This window comes from Oculina patagonica, chromosome 10, assembly GCF_052425735.1.
Source record: "Oculina patagonica isolate OP01 chromosome 10, crgOcupat, whole genome shotgun sequence".
Classification (NCBI taxonomy): Eukaryota; Metazoa; Cnidaria; class Anthozoa; order Scleractinia; family Oculinidae; genus Oculina; species Oculina patagonica.
Window position 1 is genome coordinate 5,794,922 of NC_135767.1, and position 22,554 is coordinate 5,817,475.

A 22,554-nucleotide genomic window follows, 5' to 3' on the forward strand; every position below is an offset into this window, starting at 1 on the left:
GTACAGCCATACATTTCAAAAACTTTCTTGCTAGGTAAATGAATTCCATCTACCTTAACGTAACGATTGTTGGGTAGTGCAATTTTGTACTCACCCTTATTTTTTCCGGCATACATCAATTCGCCCGCGTAATGAAATTCATCCAAAAACTTCAACCAAGACAAGGCAACCTTGCTCTGAATATCCTTACCTGAATAACCATTATGTGGTAAAAGAGGCACGGAATATTCTTGGAGAAAATTACAACGCCAAACAGTGTTGCAAAGAGATGCAATGGTCAAATTTCTTATGCCTGGCATACAACCGGTCATTTCGTAAAAGGACTGAAAAAACTTCATGAAACACAAACGCAAAACTTTCACGTCCTGCCGACAATATTTCACCATCTCTTCGTAAATGTCGTAGCAGAAAAAGTCGTCACTGGTGATAAGCCCCGCATCGAACATTTCCTTGGCATTCATGTACGGTTCGAAAATTTCCCTCTTGTACCAACTTTCAAAATCTTTGAATTCCGATTCCTTCATAAATTCCGGCTCGAAATCTTTTTCCAAGGGCCTGTCTATGCGCCAATTCTGAAACTCTAAACGATTGAGGGAATGAGGGAAATATCCCTTGCTCTCTTCCACGCCAAACGCCCTGGGCAAAGCCTTTAGCGGAAAGGGTAGAAATTTCAGACTATCCAAAAATCTCAGCCTTCCTCTTTTCAGCGACACGGAAATAGCGCTGCTTCCGTCGAAAACAACTTTTGGATCTTCCGTACTATACAGACCTAAATACTTAAGCATGTATAGAGTGTCGAATCTGGCGCCGTTGTGACTATAAATCGTGAGATATTTTTCGCCTACGTATCTCGAGATCTCGCCGTCTTCGCAAAAAAGACTTTCTGCAAATTTCTCCATACAAGACAATGTTTTGTACACAAACTCGGTACCGTCTTCGAATTGAAAAACGCACAGATTCGGAACAAGCACGTTGTCTTCTGTCAAACAACATTCTAAGTCAAAAAAACCAAACACGCCCCTTCTCTTTTGCATGTCCGACGCGTACTTTGGATCGTTTTGGTTGATCGGTTGCAGGTAGCACAAGTGAGAAAACTTTTCTACGTTTTTTTTGCAACATTCACAAAAACTTTTCCAACACTCATGCAGCTTACCATTACCAGCATTTTTATTGGTTTCTTGGCCGCTTCTATCTTTCTTCAGATCTCTGGCACAAGTTCGACAGGCGTAGAGGCGTTCGCACGTGGGTTGAATCCAAAGAGGAGACGCTCGGGCGGTCTTATGCGCGCGATAACAAGAGAGCGAAAAAAAAGATCTTCGACAATCTTCGCAAGTGATGGATGTAACGGCACAGCCGAGACCATTTTTAGTTCCACAGTAAGACCTACATTGCCTACAGAGATCTTCGTGACATTTGTGTATCTTTCGGAGATCGAATTTATTACAACTGGGGCAGAAATAACCCGACTTGTTGAAAAGCGCGGGAACGCTTGTCAACACGTCAAAATGCTCGCTGTGGTGATACAAATACAGAGGTTTTCCCGATTTCCTTTCGTTAGCCCTAAAGATGACCGAATTGTGATGTTCCCTTGAAAAAATCACCACTGGGTGATCGCAAAAATGACTGTGTTTACACAATTCCTTAAAATCTTTTAAATCTAAAGCTCTGTCGAAAGGCAATTTGCACGCTTCTAAAATTTCCCTGGCTTCCTTTTTGACGGCATAAACGTGACGTTTTGACGTGGTCTTAAGATAATCGCCTGCCATATTCCTCCTTTGTTGCAAAGCCCTAATCTTGGCCGCCATGAGCGCCACCACGGCACAGTGCGGATGGAAAGGTTTCTCGGGAACCTTAAGTATTGACCTTTTGTTTTTCAATAGCTTATCTACAGTCTTCCCAAATTCTTGAAGGCTGCGTTGATTTCTAGTCAACCCCCCGCCTCTAGGCAAGCGTACGTGATATACGTCTACAGAAAAAGAACCATCGCCAACATCTACGACTAGATTAGACTGAATTATGTTTTCAAACATTTCAATGCAAACTCTGGCGTCAAATTGTGCTAATCTAACTACTGGGCAAATAAAAGGATTATTTAGATTATTACTTCTAAACCTTAACTGGACGTAATCGTTCAGTTCCATATTCCTTCTCATCATCTGTTCCAGATCTGTTATGAGATGAACAAACGCTTGTAACCGTTCTTGCGGTTCCGGTCTTTCGTCTACAATCAACGCATATCTCCTTCCCGTCACGCCAAATCTTTTGTTCTCGAACGTTGCGTGACTTTGCAATGTCACGTATTCACCTACCATGTCATCGAAATACGGTAATTGGTCTGTAACGAAGGAATTGGCTGGCGGCGAGACCGTAAAAGTGCTTCTACTACGTCTAGCAGCTGGAGTAGCAATTGTAGAGGAGTCTTGATGATCTCTATTCTCTTCGTCAATTCCGCCAATTTGATTTTCTGAGGAAATCGGGACAGAACTGTCATTTTGAAACGCCTCAGAAAGTCGCTTACAGATATCTAGAACTTCTGCTGGGCACAAATCCGCTCCTCCTTCACCTGCGCAGCCGATTTCCAAGGAAGTTTCACATTCGACATTGGACAACAACATTGGAATTTCGACATTGACCATTCTGTCAACCGTATCGTAGTCACTGCCCCAAAACAGTTCAAAATCAAAATCTTCGTTATCATCATCGCTTCGCCACTCCGTGAAATGCGCGGAATCTTCAGAAAATCGTCTAAACAGATCCACGTCTTCCAATATCCTTTCCATCGACCTATCGCCCATGGTCAGACTCTAAAATTGGAACACAATTACACAACAAGAATTGACATCAGCGAAGGCGCGCGGACAAACGCAAATATATTTTTTAAAGAAAAACGGACCTCGATGACAGAGATATAATCTCGGATGCTTACCTGTAGTTAGAAACCATAATTTGTTACACAAAGCGCTAGAAGTAGAAAATCCGCTCTGATTGGAAACTGGTTTGATCAGAAAACGTTTCAAACTTTTAACACTCTATGACTTTAAGTGGACATTGAAGCACGTGTCAAATTAATATATGCGAAAAGAGTCGCTGCGAAAATGCAACGGACCGTGTCAGTTAGTAATGCATACTTTTATTAATTACATTTATCTGCGTCAATCGAATAAGAAAAGCAACTGATGATTCGTTGCTGCATTTGCCGAATTAAGTTCAAACCTGGCAGATTTAAAGTTTATACCTTATTACCTAAAACTCTTTCGAATCAAATAATTGATAAGACAGAATCAGTTCAAAGCACGCCGACACATGCGAATGAAGTTAAAAAAAACGCACACACAAACAAACAAAAAAAAAAATCACGCTTATATGGATAAATTAAAAGAAGTTTAAAAAGTTATCGTGCGTCTGTAATCTCAGATTTCATGAGATCAACTTGAGGGTCGTAATTGGTCATCATAAAAAGGGTCAGGGCTTGACCTATTTATTATTCAAGGCTATTGTTAATTTTTCTTTTTGTTAACGGCTTACGCGCCATCTTCAAATCTTTTGTCTTCTGGCGGTTGAACTAAATTTGCATAGATGAGAGATTTTTTTCGCATCAACGATTCCTTTACACGTATTACAACATTTTGTTAAAACGAATCAAACTAGTTTACAAGGGGGAAAATGGAAACCATTTCTTACGCCGTACCTTCGGACAATTTCACTCTACAAAATTTCAACCTAGATGATCTCGTTTGCGACATTGCGTGCAACGAAGAGGCCATTCAAAGCGAATTCAACAAAGAACCAGCGAATGTATTTAATCACATTGAAGACGCCATTTTAACTCCTCTTACGCCGCTCAACCCAGCCGTGCAACCAAAGAAGTCTGCTAGAAAGACCAGAAACGCTAATTACAACGCCAGTACGTCTTCATCGTCGAATAACAATACCAGCGGATCTTCGACGGCAGTTATTGCACCGCCTGTCCCTGTCGTAACCCCGACACAGCCCGCACAAAATTATCCTTTGAGCTTTGACAACACAGCTTTTCTGCCGAGTGCGATTGGTGGTTGCGAGGAAATAGTAACGTTTCTTTCTAATGGCCCGACAAATGCTGGCATACCCACTCCAGCTAAAAGTTCCAGCGACGAATCCAACTTCTCTGTGAAAAAGCCAGTCCGTAAAGAGGATAATTGCAAAGACAAAACTCTTATTGAACAGTTAACAAACGCAAGCAACAAGCATTCTACAGAAGTTAGAAACATTCTTTTAGACATGTATTTTACTCCGTTTACCGGCGAAACTGGATTGCAGGGAAGGGAAGTGGACAAACACATGCAAACATTTAGAAATAAGGTACATGCCGTCTTACTTTCCTTAGAAAATTACAGAGGTGCGATTGACGAATTAGAGTCCGCGATTTTTAACTGCGTCTTACCGCTAAATTCCGCCATGGCAAATTTCCCTGATGTGCACGATATATCAACTATCAGCGCCATTCGAAGGAGCAATGCCCTCAAACGTGCCAGGGAAGACAAACTTGCCACAGAACGAGAGCAGGTTTTGAAACAGGCTGTTGTAGATTATCTAAAACCGCCAAAATCATATTGCTTGGATCAGATATTTAGCAAACCGAATCACAAACAACATGAAGTACTTTTTCCTTGTTTCATGGGATACAAATTGCTTGTTGAAGACCCCGATATAAAAATACACCGTCTCAACATAAAAGATTTCAATGATTTCGTTAACTTTCTACAAGATCGCCTTATTAAAGATAAAAAGTACTACAAGTTATTCCTTCAATATCTCGTGGTTGTGGGAACTAAGCGCTGGGATATGTTTAAGCGATATGAACGCAAGGAAATTGATGAATTAACTTACACCGAGTTTTGTAGAAAACAGTCTAGGGAAAAACCTCCCCACGTTTTACTCTGCAAATAAAACAACGACACAAACACATGTAATTTTGAAAACACGCTTGTAACTTTAATATTGAACAATAAAAACTTACAGACAAAAAAACTTGCAATGCCTCTGTCTTTTCACTGAAGACCAGAAGAAAGCTTCGGAAAAAATTCAAAATCAATGTACTTTTTTAAAAAAGCCTTAAACACTGTTTTTCATTGAAAACCATACATTTTATGCATTCACGCTTTTAAAATGACAATGAAAAAAACGCTTCTGTCTTTCACTGAAGACGACAAAGCTTTAACACGCTTGTAATTTTAATATTGAATAATAAAAAACTTGACAGTACCTCTGTCTTTTCACTGAAGACGAGAAGAAAGCTTAGGAAAAAAATTCAAAACTCTAAAATCAATGTACTTTTTAAAAAAACTGCCTAAAACACTGTTTTTCACTGAAAACCATACATTTTAAGCGTTCACGCGTTTAAAAATCAATCTTCAAAATAACAACTGTCGAAAAATTAACACGCAATGTAAAAATATGAATAATGAAAAAACTTAAGACACTGTTTTACACTGAAAACGACACGTTTTAAGTTAAGAACTCACAGGTTCACGCCTCTTCGTAAAACTTTAACACAGTTCAAATGATTGTTCATTTTTCACAGTTCGTTGCCCTTCAAAATTTCTGCTCGGGCTCTCTTTAATGCAGCCTCATAGGCAAAATTTGCCGCTTGAACGTTGACGGCTTCCATCCTTTCAATTTTGCGTTTACGATTGTTGAACATGAGCGCAAACGCCTCACCCTTCTCGCCATGGAATTCTGCAGACTTCACAAAACTGCAACGCCCTTCGTCATTCTTTCGTGCGCAGGTAAAAAACAACTTGTTAGCCAAGCGTTCGTCTTTGCATTTTTCCTTGTTCACCACTTCCAATTTGCAAGGTTCGTCGTGGATTTCACAGTATGGAACAGGATTTGGGTTCTGAAAGTCTTCAAGAACGCGCACTCTCAATTCGGCATAGAGGGCTGGTTTCTTCTCGTCAGCAGTCCAGGGAAGAAGGCATTTCGACGGACACCACCAACCAGTTTTCCCGTCATCATTCGTCTTGCTGGCCATCGGATTAAAACATAGAGGACATCGAAATAAGGCGTCCAGGAAATCGGCATCTTTTAACTGTTCTGCTTTGCGTCGTTCTTCCTGCAGCAAACTTTTAAAATCCGCGGAATCACGGGATTTCACGTGAATGGTTTTTTCCGGTTCGTTGGCAGTCAGGTCGACATCGACTTTCTTCCGTTTGTTATTACGCATTCTCTGGACTTCTAATTCTGCCTCTTTTACTTCAGAAGAGATGCGATTTTGGCGCTCGGAATTGTACTTTTCTCTGGCGGCGAAGTCTTCGTGGCAACTATCGTCGATCGCTTCGCCTCGCAGAGTTGCATCAAGCTCTACAAGTTCTACCTTTTTAATCTCTTGTAATTCATCGTTTGAGTTCCCATCATCGCTGGCATCTGCCATGTCGTCAACGTATTTTGGAGTCTTGGCAGATCTGTTTTTACGCGACATCTTTTTCGACAGTTGTTAGCAAAGGTGATTTGGCATGCAACGACCGTGTATTTTATAAGTTGTTTGCTCGTGTATTGCGAAACTCTGACACGTGCATTTATTGTCCGTGGTAACCACCATATATTTGTTCTCGTTCCCAAAGGAAGCGCTGTTGTAAAGGCATTTCCTTTAAAAAAAAACAAAAAACAAAAATAAGAACAATAGTTTCAACAGCTCAAAGACCACACGGGGTGATTTTGAATGGAGACCAAAATTTTTCCCACGAGCAACCAGAAGGTTGCGAAAGTAATCCAACAACTGTTTACCCAACAGTGTCGGCAAGATGAAATAAATACTTGTTCGTGCACGTGCAAACATTTACCACCAGAATAAAAGGTACAATACATCAGGATTATCTGTTTAATAAATATGCTAATCCAATGCCTTTGAGACCCGAAAAAATGCCGCGACAAGATCGAATAAAAGACGTGTACAAACGTACACCGCCAAAACAAGGTACAATACATCTGGATTATCTTTTATAATTATGGTAATCCAACGCCTGTTTACCTGGCTACAAAATGAAATAAAGGCGTGGGAATGTTTGTACAAACGTTCACCGCCAAAACACGTACAGTACATTCCAAAAACGTTTAATCTATATGCTAATTTTTATTTACGCTTTACAGTAAATTTACTCTACACTTTTCTTGTGCATTTTTTTTTTTTTTTTTGGTCACTTACCAGGACATTTATTTCCGCTGCTTTCATGTTAACGCATTTCTGATCATTGGCATTGTTTTCCAATTCGTGGGGTGGACTGCATTTTGCATCTTCTTTGCCTTGTTGTTCTCTGGAGATTTTAGCTGTAATAAAAAAAATATATTTCAATTAAAAAATATTTTATTTTTAAAAATATTTTATTCTGTACTTCTCACCTGGAATGCACTTTTCACATAAAACCCAATTATTCATTTCTCTCTTATCGCCAGCCCGGGAAAAGTCGTATTCACTGCTAAACATTTCTTGTAAACAAGCACAGCAATAGAACTTCTTTTCGGCAAAATACTGTAAACTTCTTGCCATCAACCGAGATTCTTTTAAAATGCTCTTTCGAAACGATACGGCTAAGGATTTTTGGTTTTCGTTAAGTTGTTTTTTTAAATCCGAGTGCAGAACGTATGTTCCGATACCGAGGCCTGATTGCAGAAACGATTCGCGTCTTTGTAATAAATCGACAAGCTCAATGCATAAACTCTCGTCAAATCCAACACTTTTACCCGCCATGCTAACACTCTGTTTGTGACAAAGAGAATGTGGTTTGACGGATAGAGTTCCATTGGTGTCAAAACTCAAAATGTCAACTGCTTGCATCCGAGAGCTCAGAGCTCGGCCTTTCAAAACAAATCCTGGTTTGCACAGAACCGCGCGCAGCAACATGGATATTGTCCAATCGTTTTGATTTGGACATTTTTTCCAGAATGGAGTAAAAAATGCTAAGAACTTGACATCATTATAAAAATTGTTCTGTTCGCAGTCGGCTTCGTCCACGATGAAACAAAAATCTTCTAAATCAAAGTTAAAAAATCTTCGATAAAATACCCCTTCCTTACTAAAATGATACGGCTGAACACCATTTGAAAACGCAATTTCTGTAAACTCATCCGAAACGATCTTATTTTCATTTTTAAAAATACGTTTCACGCTCAGTTCCATTGCTGTACAATAGCCTAGTTAAAAAAAGAACTAAAAAAAAAATACTTACCTTTGATCTTATCTAAACTTCCATGGTTACCTGGGAAACACCTCATTTGATGGACGTAGCGTCCAAAGATTTTACGGGCACGTGGCAGATATGGCGTTGCCAAATCCTCCCCAGACTTACAACTGATTTGCGCATTCAGAGAGAGAAGCCATTCCGAGACGTTTTCGCAGTTGCAGAAATCTAACATGTTCTTAGTGTGATATTCCAATAAATCAAACAAGTCGCCTATCAACCATTCTGCCATGACGAAATCGTCAAGAAATTTTTCAACATTAGGTAACAAAATCTTTTCCGGGCAACTTGGATGCTCGCTTATGTCAACGACAAATTTAGACTTGCTTGCAAAAAAGTGAATAAAGTCTTGAACATCCTCCTGGCATCCTGAGAAAAACAATAACTTAAATTTTCTCTGATTAGGGTCCTTAAACAGAGAACTGCGAAACTTGAACTTTAGATTTTGATCAATCGGCCATTGAGGGCTTTTCGTTAAATCAACTACGAAGATCTCGTTAGAATTTTTCTTCAAACCAGGAAAAACTTCAATAGAATCTTTTCTAAATATCGACTTGAAATCGACATCTTTAAAGGGATTTTCTTCCAAAAAGCTATGAACCAAAATTTCCAAAGTGACTGAAGGCAATCCGTCTCCCATGGCAAAAAAAAACACGGAACGCGTGCGATACAAAGATCTTTGTACTAATTATAATAAGAACAAAAAAGGAAAACAAAAAGCCTGTCCATTTAGGTAATGTTTTTAACGAAAAAAGCAAACCGATTGAGGCAAGCGAACATTTGCCTCGAACGATTCATTTCATTCTTTGCAAGGAATGAAATGGAATCTAGAAAAGAGAAAATTAAAGACTGAAAAGAGAAGGTTCTTAAACTGATTTGTTCAGAGAGTTCGAGAAGTTAAGAGACTGTGGGGTGACCGCGCTTTCTGGTGCAAAAATGGAAAGTTCTACGGGGAGTTAGACAACGGATATGGTGAAAAAAGAATCTGCCATTTTTTGGATAAAAAACACGTGATCTCCAGGATCAAAACATATCTCAGTTTTTAGAAGAACTCGTCAGTTTTCCCCTTTGCAAAGGAACAATCTTGTGATGTAAAGCTTTTATCAAGTGGAAAAGAAAACAGAGTTACTGTTTGTTCAAGCACTGTAATGTTATCAAGCACTGTAATAAAGAATTAGCCCATACATGTGCGTTTTATTTTTGTTTAACACGCGCCAATTTCGTTTCGCATGACGTTGCATATTAATCGTGAAAATGAAAGACTCAAACGGAACAACATTGTGAATATAGTTTATTCAAAATCGGGTTTAACCGTAACTATCTTACATTCATCGCAAAAACCCCTTGAACTTTTTCGATCGCTACAATTATTTCGCCAAAAAAACGAATCACTCATTATATTAGGCATGTTATACAAAACATCTTCTGCTACAGCGTTTTCGAAGGTTTGTTTACAATTTCTTTCAAATAGTTCGGCAGTGTCTCTTGGTAATTGCAATGGTTGCCATTCTTTGCCACCGACAAATAACAAACAATTATTATCGGGAAGAAACGAAACTTTCGTGACAAGCATATGGGAAAACTTCTTTTCGGCCAATGACTTTAACACATATCTTCTAAACGTTATGTGCTGCATCTGTCTTCTATGAGAACACCGTCTCTTCTTCAGCAAATAAATCCAACGGTCTCCAACCCAGCGCATCAAACGAATCGTTCTGTGGCAACGCGTGATCCAACTTTTCATTAACAAAGAGCTTCCTTCTCGACGCTTCAATTCCTTTCTTCGGTATGTATCTCCTGTTTTTTTGCCTCTTTGGTGCCCAAAACATTTCCCTTCTTTGTGGTTTTCCATCTTCAAAGGTGTCTTGTTTATTCATGATCACTAACTCATAAAATGCACTACTGTCGTTTCAAAATAATTAATATATACAAAACTAGCTTACAATCGAATTTTACTTTACCACGTGTCAATGTACATGTCAATGTACATATTCCCACATGTACGACCACAACAAAAGAATTAGCCATTTACACAACACATTGCTTTGAGTCGAATTTTGATTTTACCACGCGTCAATGGATGTGTAAAATCCTTTTATTCGCCATATTCCCACCTGACAGGAAATAACTGCATGCTATTATTCTAGTAAACAAAATTAAAAACCAAACCATGCAACAAGAATTAAGCCGTTTACGCAACACTGATTTTCATTTGTGAACCATACTACAACACACCGACCCAATACTTTCGCTACAAGCGCTACATCTGCTATGTGGAAATGCCTTTGCTCGAGTTTACTATTCCCAGGGCGCTTTGAGTCGAATTTTACTTTACCACGTGCCACAACAAAAGAATTAGCCATTTATGCAACACACTGGTTTAATTTGTGACGTCACTCGGGTCCGGGAGCCGCGCGGTCGCCACTGGTTTAATTTGTGACGTCACTCGGGTCCGGGAGCCGCGCGGCCGCCAGGCACATACCAATTTCGTTCCGCATGAGACAAAACATGTATCTGCCTAATGTCATCTCTTACAACAAATTGATTGCCTTATCTTTGACATACGTAGCAACCCAATGACTACCACTCAGATATGACGGTTGGAGATTGTAAATGAATAATCCTAATTTGTGATTATGTGGCACAGTCTCGTCTCTCATTAGTACATCTTTTATCGGTATATTCAAATATAAACACCAGTTTATTAAATCAAAATTACTCATTGGTATATTCTTATGGAATGTTGGCTTTCTTACTTTCTTTTCGGTTTTAAGATCTTTTTTTTTGGAAGCACCAATCCACCTGTTCTAAGAAATTTATCATATTCATCCCAAGAACCAATGAATGGTGGCGGTGTGTAAGCTAATACATCTTTCTTACTTGGTAGTCTAATATTTCCCCCATCCTTCTTTGAAGTGTTATCAGTTGTTGATTTGTTAGTTGTTGACCTTCTTGATCTTGTTTTCGTTTTCGGAGCACTAATTCCAATCATTGGAAAACCAATTCGCGGTGCCCCATGACCGACCCTAATGACCTTTCGAATTTGTGTCTTCGAGATGTTTAAATCAGATCCAACACCTAACTTCTTAGCCTTATTCAATTTATTGATTTGTCGTTGAGTTAGCATTAAACTGTCATTGCCAGTCATATCTGAGTTGCTTAAGCGAATAGTGATCTCACTTTTATTTCTATAAGCAGTCAAAAGCTTCCTTCGCTGTCCTTCTGACAGATTCACTTTATGAGAGTGATAAGTTGTCATTACTTGTATATATATTATATGTTATATAATTTCTTGTTTATAAAACGTATACAAAATAGAATGGTTTATACATAATATTCAATTGATTGATTTATACAATAACCAGCTCATTCCCCACCTTGTCAATGACGATTGTCTCATCATAAAGAACGATGGCATGGACGTTGAAAGGACTATCTCCCGCACTATTAGCGTTTAGTTTATATCTGAAGATCAACTGCTTTGGGTCTCTAGTTACTCGCTCTGCTTGATATGATAAATCAAAAAAGATAATAGGATAGAGAGAGTTGTAATTTGCCAAGTTGAGTTGTGTACCGCTGTTGTAATCATTCTTTCTCATACCATAAGACATCAAATCATTGAAGATCCTAACTTTGGACTCACTATCATATTCGGTCTCAGAATAAAACACTCCGTTGCCGTATTCCAATCGGCATGTTGTCAAATAACTACCATTCCCACGGTCAAGATTGATATTGTAGGTATCAAATTCATAGGGATTTGCATCTGCATTGTTTGATTTAGCTCGTTGTAGATATACAAAGATAGCCTTAACATTATCAATACTGGATGAGATCTGGAAGAATCCACTGCTATTCGTTGGTGCGGAAACCTCATACATTTCGCGCATATACGTCCAAGTGTTCTTTACCAAGAAGGAACTAACAAACTTATCATATAGGCTGTCCTTTGGAGTCAATTTTGGGACCCATAGAAGGAATCTATTAAGGACCACTCGACCATCAGCTACATCTTCGGCCTTTTGAAGTAATTCGGCGTCATTCTGTAACTGTATATTGAACTGGAGTTGCATTGGGAGTAACATTCGACCTTCCAGCTCTTCAAAGAAACTGTAACGATTTAGAGGTATAACAACATTGACATCATTGAGACCTGTCGTCAAAAGTCGCCTAGCCTCAAACCCTGCATTCTGATTAGCATTTGCTATCCTATGGTCGGTATCTAGATACCAAAGACTATTTTTTGCTACTGAGCGACTAAAATCGTCACTATATTCGAGGAGGTTCTTAACGAAAGTAACTTTATGGAGATTATCGGTATCATAAACGATTTTTCCTGCTGATTTAATCATCATGTGGGCAATCAATGAATGTGCTCCATTAATAACTGTTATACGATTTGCCCCCGTTGTTGCTCCAGCAGCTAACATTTGCACCTGGAATTGCACCTCGAAATACGCATTATACCAATCGTAGAATGAACTTCTATCGTTAATCGTGAACTTATAGCCGTTTTTAAGTTGGTGCTGATCGTTAGCTGGGACTCGAATAACATCATCGAGTTGAAATCGAACCAACTCGGACCTCTGTAAGTATTCGCTTGTTCTAAAAGACATATATTATTATGTTACATAATTTTGCAATTATGTACCAATTTTTTTAATCATTTTATTCATTTTACTCAACGCCTTCTTTTTACACCTGATCCTGATATTAATCTATTGATGATCATATCAGTACTTTCATTTTTCTGTTGGTGTCTGACAGGTGAGGCATTTACTTTCTGTAAGATTGGGGATAGTGCCTTTTGCCCTGCATTCCCCTTCCTCATATTCCTAAGCCTTTCCATTATAAGGTCTCCGGCTTTTTCTGATGCCCTTTTACCCAGTTTATCACCTGCATGAGAAATACCTGATTTTATCGCCTTCTTACCTAAGGGCTTGACAATTTTTTTAACAACAGACGACATAACACTCTTCATCGGTTTGAAAATGTTATCAACGATAATCCCTGACCCTTTGTGCTTATATACAAATTTACCAAATTTTGGATGGTAAAACCTCTTGAATTCATATGGTTTCATTATATACTATTATGTTATATTATTCTATCCTTTTCAAAATTAATGAAAAAGACGTATCCGCTCCATTCAGGTTAATTAACCGTCTCTTCCCATCTGTGATGTATATTCGAATGCTACTTATCTGTTGCTTATTAACCGGATTATATGTGACCCTACGAGGCTCGATTGTAAACGAATAACTCGGCTGTAGTACGCTGGTCGAAAAAGTATAAATGATATCCGACTCTTCGCCATCGACTAAAGAAGTATTGACTAGATCGCAATGTACATTTAATATATCGGTATCTTGGCTTAGATTTGGGACTCTTGGACCAATATTAACCGCATCCTTTAATACCTTTTTATCAAACCCTATAAGGTCGTTGAAATTGCTATGCGTCAAATCAAGTTGATAATTTTGAGATAAAGTGATTGTGACTCGGAATGTTGTTGAATCAAAATCAATAGAGATGGGATATATAGGGTTATCATCATCTCCCGTCTTGGTAATCTCTTTAATATATTCATCAAATTCAGAATAATTCCAAACACCTTCAGGGAAAGTTATGTCTTCAAATTTATTCCCATTATCAAAACTATATTTAATCAGCTGATTACCATATGAGGGATTTACATTAAACCATGTAAATGACATGTTAATAATACGATTGAGACCTATCATATATTGGTAATTGCTATCCAATGTTATAGGCCTGTTGAATTTAGTTGTAAAATTTTGAGGAGTGTTATTCCCTTGATTTTTAACACTATATGATGATAATACTAACTCACGATCCATATATATAATACAGTTACATAAATTAGACTTTAAAGTACTGATTATACAATTTATTATATTGCGGTCTATTGATTGTCGACATTTTCAATAATGTGTCCAATATATTAACTCCCGTATTCCGCATTTCAACTGACGTATTTCCAGCCATTGTTTCACCGATGATCAATTCTAATATCTTGAGAAGCTGATTTACATCACTGAAAAATATAACGTTCCCACCTCTATGCTTTCTTCTAATCCCTGAACCTTTTTTTTGAATAGTTTGAAGAAGCTTTTTGTTATCATTAATATAAGCTGTTAAAACTTTATTTGAATTATCCAACTGATTACCAGTTTCCTTAGCTTCTTTAGCACTAATTTTTTTTGCTGATAATTTCTTCGTATTGCTTGCTTTGAAACCTTTTAATCTGTTTCGTTCATGGGTTGCTTGTGCAATGATACTCTTCAAATATGTTGTCTTATTCTTTTTATCAACTAATTTTGTTTTGATATCGTCTATAGAAGGTAGATAAAAATCTTCGGGTGTTATTTCATCTTCTGATTCATCTTCAACTTCTATATCATCATCAGCGTCTTCTTCACTTTCTGCTTCTACAATCTCACCTTCATCTTCAGTAAAAGTCCCATAATCAGGCCCTTCTTTTCCAAAAACATCTGAATATCTAGGTGGTTGCTTTGGAATTTGTTTTTGTTGTTGAGGTTCAAAGATATTATCTACGTCCATTTCCTCAAAAGGATCAACCTCGGGGGCGTAATCTGGACCTTCTTGTTCACCTTTCATCACCTTTTTGACACGCTTTTTTGGTACTTTGGGAATCTGCAAATTACTTTCTATTACCTCATCTAATTTACTTGTAACTGGTTTGAATACCTTCGCTAATGACTGTTGGCTTGTCTGCTGACCGATATTATTTTGTGTGATTGCATTTTTAACATAATTGATTTTATCGCCCAAATCAGATTTACTCTTTGCAAGATCTTTCCATCTAAGTAAACTCATTTTATTTTATATTATTACGTTACATAAAAAATGAAAATTGAATATAAAAATCAACATTTAACATAGCGTTTAACACCTTGATGTACACCGTGTTGAACACCTTGTTGAACTGAAAATAATATACCCATATAATATAATGAGAATACCGAATTATGACACTGAAGACGATATGGCCTCAAACTTTAGACAACTATACGATTTCATGCCAAATCAATGTTTCCGGATGCTGATTTCCTCACCATCAGGTGGAGGTAAATCAAACCTTTTACTTGATATGATATATCGGCTATTGTTTTATGATAAAATATATTTGTATGGGAAAAATCTTCAACAATCAAAATATCAACATCTTTTCAATACCTTTGAACCCCTTAATCAAGAGGCTGGTTATTCTGTTATTGAAGCAAGTAATGATAAAATAATACCGCTTGATAAAATATCAGATGAAGGCCAAAAACTAGTCATCTTTGACGATTATCTCAATACGGGATCAAAAAATGATAGCGAAATACGCAACTATTTTACAAATTCAAGAAATAAAAATTGCAGTTGCATTTATTTATCTCAAAGCTATTATAATACCGATAAAACAATCAGATTAAATTGTACTCATCACTGTATTTTCGAATTCCCATCTAATAATGAACAAGGAATGATTTGCAGAGAACTTGGAATCAGTAAAAACGACTATCTCAAAGCAACTGCAGACCCATTTAGCTTTTTATATATTGATAAGCCACGAAAATTCGTAACTAAGAATTTCAATGAAAAAATATAATATAATATAACTGATTGATATAATATGAGTTACTCAAACGGTTTATTACAATCAAATAACACTAATATTACGCCAATTAAAGGGCCTCGAGGTGAAAAGGGTGACACGGGAGTCGGCTTTGATGTTACGCCTGAAGGTAATTTCAATTTGAATAAAAAGAGAGTAATAGGGCTAAAAACGCCTGATGACGTTGCGATTGATGATTCAATTGAAAATTATTCAAGGGATCTCGAGACGGCCGTAAATAAACGATATCTTAACCAATTCTTCCTTAAAAAGAACAGAAATGAAACAGTGTTTGATTGTGCCGGCCTTTCATTGCAAAATACCGAAGTGTATTATCCAAGTTTATATAACGATCGATCTGTACCAAACGTAGGCTATGTTAGTGTTGAGGATAACAAAGTAAGGACTGAAATTGATACCAAACTTGCTACTAAGGCTGACAAATCGTACGCTGATAATACATATTTAACGAAGAAATCAGGAGGTGTCTTAGCTCAAAGCCTTCAAAACAAAGCAGACAAATCGTACGTTGATAACAGTTTTTTAAAGAAGGTCGTAGGACGCGTTTTGACTCAAAAAATTCTAAGCAAGCTTGATATTCACGGTAGTAACATGATGCATGCAAATCTCCATATGGGTGGGTATAATATAACCCATCTAAAAAACCCAACCAATGATACAGACGCTGTAAACAAAAAATATATGCTTGATCATGTTGATAGCAGTCATATAACTTCCGTTGGCCAAGAAAACACGTTTGCCCATATAATGGCCGATAGTATCAATCAATTAAGCGAGGAAGATGATATAAAGTTAGGCAGTTTAATCGATCATCCGAATTCATACCATAAGATCAATACGAAAGTTGTAGACAGTAAGCTGGTACTTGACAGCAATAAAGGCTACTACTCAAGCAGATTAGGTATCAATGTATATAGTTTACCAATCAATCGATACACAATGGTTTTCGAGCTATTTTTTCCAGCTGAAATAGATCATGATAGTCTAGATATCGATATTGTATCATCAATCGACAACATCGACAAATCAACCACGCGAGTTTATGATGGATATAGTCGAACAATAGCACAAATTAATAAATATCAGCAACATCCTAATAATTATCTCTATGTTGATATCGTTTTAAAGATGAAATCAGGGAACGCATATGTCCCAAAATTACAAACATATATCGTGATTTATGGAATAAAAGGTTATCAGAGTAACGTTGATCCTAGGATATACGATCAGCTATATTATGTTGAAAATGATAGAATAGCTTTCAATGCATCGATTGATATGAAAACAAAGGCTATTTATGGTATTAAACCAGCTACTACTAATGACCAAGCTGTTAATTTTGAACAGTTAAAAAATTTTCGGGACAATTTGAAGTCTGATCTTGAATTAAAAATGGATAAGAAAAGAAACATCAGCTATTACCATAAAATTTTCGAGTATTTTTATGATCTAACGGATATATCTGAATTCATCATGTCAGATAGTAACGGTGCTGTAGTGTCTGGATTAAATGGCAATCTTGTCTTTAATCCCACAAAATTGTTAGAAGATTTTGATCCAAAAAACGGCTTTATGAGTGGTTTCGAAATTAATTTAAATGAAAATATCACTGAATCCAATGACTGGACTATATATATGGCATTTAAATATGACTATAAGCCCAGTGATAATAAAAGGATTAAAATTGAATTTATCGAGGGTGATAGTTTTAGTTTTCCGTGGGTTAAAGTGGAGCATAATAAGCTATTCATCGATTATGATCTAGATTCATATACAGAGCAAATAAGAGGAACATATTTTGATAAATATTTGAATCTCTGGTAGTGTCATAAATTATGTAATTTAACAACGTCACAATGCGCGCGACATGTAATTAAAACAACAACAATAAAGAAAGAAGACGTTACGTTTACTCGTCTTATTTTGTCGTTACAACATTAACAGTTGTAACATTGGTGCCGGGACCAGCGCGGACAAGATATTATGAGCGAAGAAGAAATAAAGAAATGGAGATCCATCCGAGGAGCATACAAGGGACACTGCACCCAAGATTTCAAAAGAGCGGAAAAACTAATAACTTCGGAGACTCCAGATCAAGCAGAATTGGAGGCGCTGGTGGACAGGCTCACGCGAAGAGCCGAAGAAATAGCACGCATGGATGCCAAAATCGTTATGTCCTTGGAGACAGAAGAGGACATACAGCTAGACACAGAAACGGCGTTGTCGTTCCAAGACGACATATCATACTGGCAATTCAGAATCGGACGACTCCTTAGGACCAAACCAGACACGCCGGTGAGCCAATTCCATTATAGTAGTTTAAAACAAGAACCCGCCCCACGAATGCATATCAATTTACCTAAAATAAACATAAAATCATTCGGAGGAGACCCTCTTCAATGGCTCACATTCTGGGACAGCTTTAGCGCAGCTATTGATAAAAATCACGGACTAAGCGATATTGAAAAAATGAACTACTTAAATGGAATGCTTAAGGGAGAAGCGGCGCGCGCTATCTCTGGACTGCCACTGACTGAAGAAAATTATAAAAAAGCAATTGAGCTATTAAAGGAGCGCTTCGGCAAACCACAAATTTTGACGAACGCTTACATGGAGTCCTTATCCAAGATCGACGCGCCATCAGCTGACACCATAAATATCAGAACATTTTACGACACCTGCGAGGCAAACATTCGCGGTTTAGAGGCACTTGGAGTAAAAACAGAAACTTATGGAAGCTTATTGATTCCCATTCTTCTAAAGAAAATACCCGAAGGAATTCGGTACTCAATATTCAGAGCTGACCCTTCAGCGGACAATTCCCTAGACAGATTGAGAATCGCCATGCGACAGGAAATCGAAACGCGCGAAAAGGGCCATATGTCCTCTCCAAAACCAACCACAGAGGACGAAGTACTTGTGCCAACAGCTGGTGCTCTACTAACCGGTACACAACAACGACACAGAACTTACAACGCCACACAAAAGACACCTAGGCCTTGCACATACTGTGCAGGAACACATCGACCTGACAAGTGCGCCAAGATTAAAACAGTAGAGGAACGTCGATCGTTACTTCAGAACCAACAGCGCTGCCTTAACTGCCTTGGTCTCAACCACACCAAAATCCAATGTTTTTCAAAGGGGCGATGTATGAAATGTAAGAAAAAACACCACACTTCAATTTGTGATGAAAACCAAGAAAATACAACCCAAAACGATTCTAGTCAACTAAAGGAAGACAAAGGGCCGAAGAATGATCACCTATCAGCGGATTCCGTGTCGAAGAACAGAACCCACATGGGAGCAACGCATGTACTCCCTTCTAAAGCTCATATCCTGATGCAATCCGCCGTTACGAAAATAAGTGGAAACAATAAACAGTACTATCAAGCTCGCATCCTATTTGACACAGGATCACAAAGAACCTTTATCACTCAGGAGATGAAACACAAACTTAAACTAGGAACAATGAGAAGCGAACTTTTAGATGTGACGACATTCGGTACACTTCAAGGCAGGAGAAAAACATACGACCTTGTGGCACTGACATTGTCAACAGACGTAGAAGATATCAAAATAACAGCCCTAGTAACTCCAGTTATTTGTCCACCACTATCGGCTACGGTGAAAAATTTACAGATACCGCCGGAATTACAAGGACTTAAACTTGCCGATCCTTCACATGCATCAGAAAATCTTAAAGTAGACATCATTATTGGCAACGACTATTACGGTCAACTGATCACCGGAAAAGTAATAAAAACCCAAAACGAAGCCTTAATCGCAATGGAAAGCAAATTTGGATGGCTTCTCTCAGGTCCCATTTACAAAGGGAAGAACAGTCAAAGCAATTTAACCACCCTATGTCAAAGGGTAGAAAACATGCCAGTAGAGGACGAAAAGCTCGACAATCTACTAACCAAGTTCTGGGAAATCAACCAAATACCAGAAGAAAACAAACAAGACGAAGAAATCATCAGAAAGTTTCAAGAAACTATCTGGTTTAACGAAGCAACCGGTAGATATAACGTAAAACTCCCATGGAAGCTAAACAAACACGATCTACCAGCAAATTACAATTTGAGCAAGAGCAGACTGAGCAGCTTACAAAACAGTCTAAACAGGAAAGACCCAGAACTTATAACGAAGTATAACGAACAACTCCTTGAACAACTTAACCTCGGGTTCATAGAAAAAGTCCAAAACCTCGATCGTCACGAAGGTGTTTTACACTACATGCCACACTTCCCAGTTTTCAAATCAGAAAGCGCGACAACAAAAATGCGAATAGTTTATGACGCTTCTGCCAGAATGTCACCTAAATCACCGAGCCTCAATGATTGTCTACATACTGGGCCAAATCTGATGCAAGATTTAACAGGCATTCTTTTAAAATTCAGAACACACAAACAGGCCTTCTCTGCAGATATAGAAAAGGCCTTCTTACAGATCGAACTGAACTCCCTAGACAGAGACGCAACGAGATTCCTGTGGCTTAAAGATATCAATCAACCCGTTGACAGTAACAGCAACTTGGAGGCTTACAGATTTTGCCGAGTTCTATTTGGAGCGACACCCTCACCCTTTCTGCTGAACGCAACAATACAATATCACCTAAGTCAAAAGGACGATTGGGTAGCACGGGACCTCATGGAGAACATGTATATGGATAACGTGATAACCGGAACTGATTGCGATAATAAGTCCTTAGAATATTACTCATTATCGAAAAGGTACCTTCGACTACCACGACTAGAACTATTAGCAGCACTCTTGGGAGCAAAACTATTCCAATACCTAAACAAAACCTTAGAGCTTGTAAACAGCAGTGAAGTTATATACTGGAGTGATTCACAAATTGTGTTATCTTGGTTATCTTCCAACAAACAACTACAACAATTCGTTCGAACTCGAGTTCACAAGATACAAGAAATCACATCATCCCAAACGTGGAGGTTTTGCCCAACGTCTATGAACCCAGCTGACTTGATAACTCGTGGAGTAAGCACTATTATATTCAACGATAAGAAAAAACTATGGTTTGAGGGACCTCCATGGCTTAGCGAACCAGAGGAACAATGGCCTCCATATCCCCAAAATTTATTTCATGAAGCACCTCAAAGCTTACAAATGGAAATTGTCACAAACGTCGCAGATGATCCAAATATACTAAACATCATTGACATAACAAGATACAGCACCCTAATCCATCTACTCAGAGTCACTGCCCGCGTTATCAACTTCGCAAGAAAATGGAGAAAAAGAAAAGTATACAGTGAAACTTTTACAGCGAAAGATATCGTGGAAGCCAGGAATGTCTTGCTGAAAGCTACTCAACATAAAATCTACAGACAAGAAATTTCATACCTGAAGAACAAAGACAAATCCAGACAACCTGCCATCATACGACAACTCGATCTTTATCTTGACAATGAAGATATCATACGCTGTCGTGGTAGACTACAGTATACAGATCTGCCTCACGACACAAAATTTCCTATCCTCATACCAAAGGACAACTACTTAACTACACTCATCGTCCATCTTATGCATAGGCAGGTCATGCATGGTGGAGTAAGAGAAACATTTACTCACATCAGACAAACATATTGGATACCTCAAGGTCGACAACTCGTAAAAAGAATCATATCAAAATGCGTAACATGCAGAAAAGTGGAAGGACCACCCTTTCGCTCTGTACCCACACCACCGTTACCACAATCAAGAGTACAACAATCCCAAGTATTTCAATTTACAGGGATCGATTACGCAGGACCTCTATATGTCCGCGACCAGACAAAACAAACCTCATCTAAAATGTACATATGTCTTTTCACATGTGCGGTAGTAAGAGCCATACACCTTGAATTAGTAGAAGATCAGACCACCGATGCTTTCCTTAGAGCATTCAGACGATTCATAAGCCGTCGAGGAGTTCCGGAGTGTATCATTTCAGACAATGCAAAAACCTTCAAAGCCGGAGCTCAAGAACTTCAAACAATCAAAACTCAAATTCTCGGAACAGGTTCATCCCAACAGTTCCTCGCTCATCACAACATAACTTGGAAATTCATCACTGAAAGAGCTCCGTGGTGGGGAGGATTTTACGAGCGGCTTATTGGTCTAATGAAAAGACGTTTAAAGAAAACTCTGGGGAAAGCCTGCCTAAACATGATTGAACTAAACACAATACTTACTGAAGTAGAAGCAGTGCTAAACAGCCGACCCTTAACATACCCTTACACAGACATCAACGATGCCTCTCCTCTGACGCCATCACATTTCTTATGTGGATACCGTCTCCTAACATTACCGGACACGAATGCTAAAGAAAACGATCCAGACTATCTATATTCCATCTGAGGTGTCAACAAAAGCACTGATAAAAAGAGCTCAGTATCACAAAACACTAAGAAACGCCTTCTGGACACAATGGAAAACTGAATATCTGACAAGTCTGCGAGAACATCACACTTGTCGAAAAAGAATAGTAAACAAAAAGACAGTCGCTATTGGAGATGTTGTTCTCATTCACGATAGCACACCACGAAACCAATGGAAAATAGGTGTGGTAACTAGCCTACACACGGGGAAAGATGGACTCGCAAGATCTGTATCTCTAAGAGTACCTTCTGGAAAGGAACTATCACGTCCTATAGAGAAACTTTATCC

At 38.3% G+C, this 22,554-nt stretch overlaps 1 protein-coding gene across 1 annotated transcript; it reads left to right on the forward strand.

The window, feature by feature from the left end:
• The first annotated feature begins 17,862 nt into the window (after positions 1-17,862).
• On the forward strand, positions 17,863-22,245 carry LOC144628862 (uncharacterized). The gene has a single exon (XM_078486965.1). It carries the CDS (start codon positions 17,863-17,865, stop codon positions 22,243-22,245), a length of 4,383 nt encoding a protein of 1,460 aa, XP_078343091.1.
• Positions 22,246-22,554: the final 309 nt, after the last annotated feature.

Excerpts from the sequence above, each read along its gene's own strand:
- LOC144628862 (XM_078486965.1), top strand. The coding sequence starts at position 17,863 with ATGAGCGAAGAAGAAATAAAGAAATGGAGATCCATCCGAGGAGCATAC.